The sequence below is a fragment of the Octodon degus genome, unplaced genomic scaffold, assembly GCF_000260255.1.
Source record: "Octodon degus isolate 3935 unplaced genomic scaffold, OctDeg1.0 scaffold00033, whole genome shotgun sequence".
NCBI lineage: Eukaryota > Metazoa > Chordata > Mammalia > Rodentia > Octodontidae > Octodon > Octodon degus.
This window is the reverse complement of record NW_004524609.1, coordinates 15,763,384-15,771,465: the sequence shown is the minus strand read 5'-3', so window position 1 is coordinate 15,771,465 and position 8,082 is coordinate 15,763,384. Positions and strand designations below refer to the sequence as shown.

The following is an 8,082-nucleotide window of genomic DNA, read 5'->3' as shown; positions in this document are numbered from 1 at the left end:
TGAATGCCTTCAGGGCACTTTTGCATGGCTGGAGTGTTGTGGGGATCGAACTACAGCAAACTGAGGCTGCCAGCATTGTGGAAGCAGCCACTTAAAGAATGGAGCTAGGGCTAGGCCCCCCCACCCCTTCTTTTTGAGATACCATCTTGCTTGTAGCTCAGGCAGGATTCAAACTTGAGGTCCTCCTGCCTCGGCCTCCCTCAGTGCACCACCACACCCCGAAGGCTGCGGAAATTGTATGCCCCCAGCCAGCCAGATACAGTCTTGGGGTGTCACTGCCCCATCCTGCTTCAGGGAAATCCTGCGCTCTAGAGGTTGGCCTGGTGCTGTTGCAGGGCCCTGGTCAGGGTAACCTGATAGGCAGCCGGCCCAAGTGGGACACCGGAGCAATGGGTGAGCCTCGGGCAGGCGGTCACCTCCGGGAGGCCGGGGCGTCGCCTCGCGGGCCCAGTTGCCACCCTCCCAGTCCATGACACCCGCGGCGCCACAGCCGTCGTCGTCGGAGCGCCCGCTGCTGGCCGACAGGCGCGGGATAAGCTCCGGGGGCAGCCGCCACGTGACGCGCCGCAGGTCCAGCTCCTCCCCCAGCAGGGGCTCGAACTTCCAGCTGCCGCCTTGGGAATAACGAAGGGCCGCGTTGGCGGCGCCGCGGTGGAGCCCTTCCTCCCGGCCCTCTGGCGACTTGGGGCCGGCCACCGGAGAGAACAGAGACCCTCACCGGCTTGAGGCCTTACGGATAAATAAGCGCAGCTGTGGCCACAGCCACAGGGTAAAGCCTGGCACCAGCTTAAGGCTTCTTTTGTTTCTGAATACGCCCAGCTTTTTGCCTGTTCAGCATTAGCAAGTCCCTGCCTGCCTCTCAGGACAGCTCCAGAAGTGCTAGTAGCAACTGAACTGGGGCTCCTGGTCCTTTAGAGGCTCAGACTCGCAGACATTTGCAAAGACATCGCCCACACACGGGCAGGGGAGACAAAAGCACAAACTGTAAACGTCCTCTGGAGGATTTTCCACTCCAAGCCTTGCGTGACAGGTGTCACATTTTGCAGGTTAGAAAACTAAAAGCACAGAGAAAGTAACTGATCCATGTTGGTGTCACGGAGCCAGATAAACCTGTGTACTCAGGAGTCCAGCACAAGCATCACATTGCTGGGGAATCAAGTGGGGAGGAACAGCTGCCATCGCTGCCTCGTGCTCCTCCCACTGCTGGAGCTGACCTGGGCGCGGGTGGAGTGTCTTGACTCCAGGGTACAGCTGGGCAACTTTCAGATCCCATGTTTGATTTTTGGTTTTGTTTTGTCTTTTATTTATTTATTTTTTTTGGCGGAACCAGGGGTTGAACTCAGGCCCTTATGCTTGCCAGGCAAGTGCTTATTCTATTGAGCCATCTCCCCGGGTCCCCATATCCCATGTTTGAAAGCCTGGTTACATGTATGTGAGCCTGTGTTCACCTGCCTACAGGCAGATGCCTGTATGTCCTGAGACACGATGTGCACCATTGCCCATGGGCCACTTTAGTTTTGTCCCCTCTGTGTACTCTCATGTGTGAGCCCCAGAGGGGGGTGACTGCTTGCCTTGAGCGCATGCCCAGCACTTGGCAGCCCCCATGCTGTCTAGACACCAGGGCTATCCCTCTGCCTAGAACCTACCCCATTCTGTTGTGAAGCACACTCACCAGTGTCATCCGAGACGCTGGGCCTCTGGCTGCCAGCTGGGGAGCGCAGAACCTCGTCACTGTACATGAGGAAGCTTTCGTAGTCTTCTCCACCCTGGGCGTCCACGATGGGAATGTCTGGGATGATGGGGACTGCAGGGTAGGACGAGGTGAGCCAGGGGCTTGAGGGGCCTCCTGTCCCTCTGCTTACCTTGTCCATTGCCACCCACTACTCACTGGACATGGGCCTCTTGGGCTGGGTGGCCAGGTTGATGATGGCCTCACGCTCAGGACCCCAGCCTGCCCCATTTCGGGCCTTCACCGTGTAGCGATAGGGCTGGGATTCTCGAAGATTCTCAATGAGCAGCATCCGGTTCTTGGGGCTGTCCACCAGCACCTTCTTCATGGGCCCAATGGGTCCTGGGAGAAGCAGAGTGCTTCAGAGGAGTCACCTAGTTCTCATTTTGTCCCACCTACGAGACTGCAGTAGAGCCCTGATCTATACGTGGAGGGGGCAGGGAGCCAGCCGGAAACTCCTGCCACCTACAACCTAAGTGTGATGAGCCACCAGCTGCCACCCGCTTGGCAAAGGACTCCTTGCTAAATGAGTGGCAAGGCCAGCACGAGGCTCATGGTGGCTCTGCTGTGACTTACACTGATCAACTGATCAGCAAGTGGTCCTGCATCCAAGGTGCCTCCAGGACAAGGATCTTCCCACCCTGTGCTCAAGGTGACAGCCCAGCCCAAATGCCATGCTGAGGAGGTAGGGGGAGAGACACTGACACTTAGGCCAGAGGAGCTAGGGTAGGAGGAGATTTGGGCCTGGCAGGATCACATTGGCAGGAGGGCTGGGGGTGCCACCCAGTACAGGCCACGAAAGCAAGGCCTCAGCAAGAGGAGCCATGGGCTGGAACCATTGCTGATGACTCTTCACTGGGCCACAAGTCATCACTGGAGTTAATCGGCAGGTCAGAGAGGACTTTCCAATTGGTCCATGAGTGAGCTAAATGTAAACTTAGACCACAGTGTTAAGAAGCTACCAAGAAGGTTGGTATGTGATTAGATGGTTCGTGAAGAGTGACCAGGCAGCCCCATCTCCCCACTTAAAGTCTTGCTGTCCTCTGTTCTGTCAGGTCATCATGTTGGGGTCCTCAGGTGATGTGAGGGGGTCAGCTCTCCATCCCTGGGACTGGCATAAAGAGGCGAGGGGGTGTGGAAGTCCCTGCACCAGGTGAGAAATAGGGCACTTTCTCATCTCAACAGCTGCAGTGGTCATCTAACCTTGCCTCCCTTCCAGGACTGGGGAAAAATAACAGTTCTGCCAGGTGTTCTTGCCTAAAGCTGCCGGACAAAATGCATGAAGTACTCTGAAATTTTTTTTTTTTTTTTTCCAGAACTGGGGATTGAACTCAGACCCTTGCACTTGCCAGGGAAGCACTTATTCCACTGAGCCATTTCCCCGGCCCCTGAAAAATGTTTATCTGAAATTCAGCATATCCTGTGTTTGACACAAGGCATTAAGGTCATGGCCTTAGTTATGCTAGACCTGAACTCTACCACTGAGCTATATCTCCAGCCCTTTATATATATATCATATATATATATATATGTCCTTTATATATAAAGGATATATATAAAGGATATATGTATAGGATATATATATATATATATATATATATATATATATCTGGGGATATATATATATATAGATATATATATATGGATATAAATATATAAAGAATATATATATATATATATTTTTTAATTTTTTTTGCAGAACCAAGGATTGAACTTAGGCCCTTGCACTTGCCAGGGAAGTGCTTATTCCACTAGCCATCTCCCTGGCCCCTTTCTTTTTATATTTTTAGAGCCTTTGTACTGGAGCCAGGGAAATGGCTCAGTGGAATAAGCGCTTCCCTGCCAAGCGCAAGAGTCTGAGTTCAATCCCCAGTTCTAAAAAGAAAAAACAGTGCTTTTGTACTGAGCTCCATTCCTCAGGCCTTGCTTTTTTGTATCAGGTATTGAACTTGTGCTGTTAAGCTATCATTCTGAGTTTTTATTTGCTAACCCTAACAACTGTGCTCTGTCCTAAGGGAATTATAAGGGTGAGCCACCCCGCTTACCTGGCTGTCACCTCTGTGTGCATGTACAACCCTAGCTGACCAAAAGCCTCACAATGCCTCAGGCTTATCTGCTGACCAGGGCCTCAAGCTGCCCAGGAGTGACCCGGAGCCCCAGGCAGGCTCTCTGGCCCTGTTTTGCAGGGCTGCTGCCACTGAGGTTGGGAAGAGTCCCTTCCTTACGGTTGTCTTCATTCACCAGGCCATAGCAGACTTCATAGGCTGTGATCTCGCCATTGGTCTCAGCTGGCTCAGCCCAGCTCAGCTGGGTCACCGTGGAGGAGACGACATTGAAGGCCAGACGCCCGGGCTCGCTGGGTACTGGGGAGAGCCAGAAAAGACACTGTCAGCAGCAGGAGGAGGGCCTTATGGGGCAGGCCTGAGGGCACACTGGCCCTGGGGTATTGGGGACAAATGGAAGAACAGGACCAGGCCTCACCTTCCTGGTGGGTGCGGCAGGATACCAGGGAGCTGTAGGGACCCTCGCCTTGTGCCCCATAGGCACACACCTTCATCTCATAGTCGCAGTATGGGTACAGGTTGGTGAGCTCCACTGAGGGTACCTTGCTGTCGAGCAGGTGGGCTTCAGACTCTGAGTCGCCCTGGATCCAGTACTTTACCTGCTCCAGAGCAGGGGACTGGTCAGTGGGGAGTGGCAAGCGCCAAGGTCACTCAGCCCTGGCTCTACTGTGCCCTTTGTATAAGTAGGACTCTGTAGCTCTCATCCTGGGGGTTTGCACACTAGAGCTGGGGCAGAACAAGGGGGCAGGTTCTTCCAGGAAGGAGAAAACATGTCTGAAATACTCAAGAATGGTTCTTCCCTCTTCCCCAGGCCCACATGGGCTTTTCTTCTGTTCACTTACTGGTTCTAGGCATGCCCCCCCCCCCCAGGGTACCCACCTCTCCCATGGGTACTGAGCGCCTCACCTCCCTGGTCCCCCCACCTTACCCTGTATCCCATTGGCTTGCCAGGTGGGGGCAGCCAGTTGAAATGGATCTTCCGGGACCCAGCAGCCTTGGCATTGGGGTTCTGTGGGGCACCCAGGTCCCCACGGGGGAGTGGCGGCGATGACAGCATCTGACTCGTGAAGCTCCGGTCCAGTTCATCTAGTGCAGTGAGGGTGAACCTTTTAGTGTTTTCAACAGTGCAAACGGCCCATGGTGGCATGCATGCCATAGGTTCACCACTCTGGTCTAGTGGGTCATGGAGTGTGCAGCAGCCAGCTTTGAGGGCCCATCACCACCAAGGGCATCAGAGACTCAGGCAACACTCCGGGTCCCCTCCTCCAGAGACGGAACTGAGCCCTGGCCAGCAGCTTCTCTGAGGCAGGCAGGTACAAAGGAATGAGACAGAGAAGGGGGGATCCATCAGGCCCTCTCTCTCCCTTGGTAGCCGAGAGGCTGTGGCACATAGGATGTCTCTGTGCTGGCTTCTCTCCTCTGCCTGTTGGGCCTGCCCTTGGAGGTAGGCTCTAGACTCTGGGGCTAACACTGATGGGTACTTGAACATCCAGGAATGCATGCATGAGGTCAAAGGTCAGGAGCCTAGAGGGCTCAGGCTGAGTGGGCACAGGATCTTAGTCTCGCTCGGTGAGCATAAGGTCGTCAAATAAACACCAGATGGCTTTTCTTTAGGGTAAGTGTGCCTCACATGACAAGAGCATACTCATTCTGCCATGTGTTTGCTGTTTGTGTGAAATTCACATCACACCCAAAGCCCCAAGCTTATGCTTGCTGAGTCCGGCAGCCCCAGCTGTGCACCCCCAGCCTTCCCCTCAATGTGCGGTGCCCATCCCAGGCTCTGCCCACCTCGCTCCCCGATGATGACGGTGGCAGACTGAGGCTGGCCCAGGCGGGCCCCGAACTTGGGGTTGCTGAGTTGGAGGTAGAAGCGGTGGATCTGGCGGCCCCGCAGGAGGGAGTCCACTTCCTTCAGCTCCAGGAGCTTCACCTGCAGCTCTTTTGCGGTCTCCCCGGGGTGGAACAGCAGCTCACCATCCACAGGGACATAGTCCTGGGACGGGAAGGGCCAGGGTCAGACCAGGGCGAGGGAGGGGGCGGCTCTTTAATTTATGAAATTGGTACAGGGTCTCACTACACAGCTTGGACTCCTACTGATCCTCCTGTTTTCAGCCTCCCCAGTGCTGGGATTACAGGCTTGTGACAGTGTGCCCAGGGGTGGCGGTGGGGCGGGCACAACCGTTATTGTCATTATTGCAATACTGGGGAATGAACCCAGGGTCTTCTCATTAGGCTTCATCTTTAACCCTTTGTTTATTTTTTATTTTGAGACAGGATCTTGCTAAGTCACCCAGGCTGGGCTCAGATTCAGTCCTCCTGCCTCAGCCTGCCAGAGTGCTGAGATTAGAGGCATGCATCACCACACCCGGCCATTATCATTATTATTATTGTTGTTGTTATTGTGGTTATTTGAGACAGTGTCCCTGTCCAGGCTGGCCTTGAACTCACTATGTAGCTCAGGCTGTCCATGAACATGCAATCTTCCCTCCTCAGCCTCCCAAGTGCTGGGATTACAGGCATGCACCACCATGTCCAGCTATGCACTTTAAATATTGGCTCCCTGAATCTTCACAGTGGTATGAGGCAGAGGTATTCATTTTACAGATTACTGTTCCATTTTACAGATGAGAAGAGCAACCCCTGCAGGGCATTAAGGAATTTAGCTGAATTTATATAGATTGTTGTAGCAAAGCCAGGGTTTGAATCAAGCTCAGACACAGGAATGCACATGCAGGCAGCCAGGCAGCTGGAATTTTCAGGCCCTACCCAGGAAGGGAAGCTGTCCCCATACTTTGGCTCTGAAAACTGGGATCCTGCTCAGCTCTAGCCCCTACTTTCTGGGTGGGGAGCCTCCATCTACCCAAATTTCTCTTTCAATGGCCTGGAACTTGCCTGGCTTCCTAGGATGTGTGAACGGGTGCACCAGTACTTGTGTGGGGATCAACTCCAAATGGGAGGAAAGGGCCTTCTCATAGATGACCACCAGGTGGCACTTCAAACCAACATTTTAGTTTTGGGGCCTCCTAGCTTGGCTATCCAACCCAGCGCTGGAAGGGAAGGTCACAGGTAAGAAGGGGGCTGTTTGTGAGTAACTGATGTAGGGGGACGCTTAAAAATGTCAACCTTGAGAAAGACCAAGTCAGGGAACTCTTCTGGGCTAAAGGAGACTAAAGGCACATGACAATAAAATACAACTCCAGAACTCTGGTTCCCAGATAGAGGAGGAAGCTACTAAGGGCATTATTGAGACATCTGAATCAGGGAACCCGCATGTGAATGCATCAGTGGTTGGAACTGGTGCAATCAAGTCAGACTTCTTTAGTTTGGTCCTTATATGTAGCTGCAGAGCGCAATGAGTGAGCAGAAGGCTTTGCAGTGGTAGCAAACCTATGACCTGAGTGCCACAGTGGGCTGTTTTTCGGAGACAAGATTTCACTATGTAGTCCAGGCTGGCCTTGAACTTGCAGTGACCCTCCAGCCTGTTTCCCCAGTGCTGAGATTACAATTCTGCACCACCACACCTGCCCTAGTTTGGAGACAGACTCTCGCTATGTAGTTGGGGCTGGCTTTGGGCTCACTGTGTGGCCCAGGCTGGCCTCAAACTTCTGGTGGTCCCCCTTCCTCTGCTTCTTGAGTGCTGAGGTTACAGGCATGTGCCAGCTCACGGGTGGCTGTATGCTGAAAACTCTAAAATGTCCACCATCACTGGCCTAGGGTCTACATGGTCTCTATAATTTCAAATGGTTCAGAAAACTAACAAACCCCCATATATGATTATCTATATAGATATATAGACACAGATGTCTACGTGAGCTATTTATATCCAGAGAAAGCAATTCTCTTGTGGGGGGGGGTTACTGGAAATCTAACTCAGGACCCTGCACTAGCCAGGCAGGCACTTATAAGAGAGAGAAAATATTAACAATTGGTGAAACTTTGTAAAAGATAAATGGAGCTGGGGCACGGTGGCTAACAAACAAACAAAAAATCCCAACCCTGGGGCCTGGGGAGATAATAGATCAGTGGTCTAAAGTGCAAGCACAAGGACCTGGGTTTGATCTCCAGTACCACATGCTGTGCGGGTCCTGGTGGCACATGTTTGTAATCCCAGTGCTGGGGAGACTGACACAGGAGGATCATTAGGAGTCCAACCTACATAGTGAGACCCTGTACCAAATAAATAAATAAATAAATAAATAAGTGATTAAAAAAAACCCCAACCAAACCAAACAAAAAAAGATAAATGGAGGCTAATTTTGTCTTTCCATATTTTCTGCTTTTTTTTTTTTT

At 52.5% G+C, this 8,082-nt stretch overlaps 1 protein-coding gene across 4 annotated transcripts in view; it reads right to left on the bottom strand.

The window, feature by feature from the left end:
• Positions 1-8,082, bottom strand: part of Itgb4 (integrin subunit beta 4) — a 56,442-nt gene that overhangs the window by 22,350 nt on the left and 26,010 nt on the right. For 2 of the 4 annotated variants that reach the window (XM_023714133.1, XM_004630108.2), the window contains exons 27-33: positions 5,581-5,785; positions 4,721-4,878; positions 4,211-4,391; positions 3,955-4,092; positions 1,889-2,071; positions 1,673-1,804; positions 417-614 (exon numbers count right to left, since the gene is read on the bottom strand). In XM_023714133.1, coding sequence (XP_023569901.1) covers positions 417-614; positions 1,673-1,804; positions 1,889-2,071; positions 3,955-4,092; positions 4,211-4,391; positions 4,721-4,878; positions 5,581-5,785 — 1,195 coding nt within the window. The remainder of the gene's footprint in view (positions 1-416; positions 615-1,672; positions 1,805-1,888; positions 2,072-3,954; positions 4,093-4,210; positions 4,392-4,720; positions 4,879-5,580; positions 5,786-8,082) is intronic. The other 2 variants (XM_004630107.2, XM_004630110.2) reach the window with 1 other exon arrangement.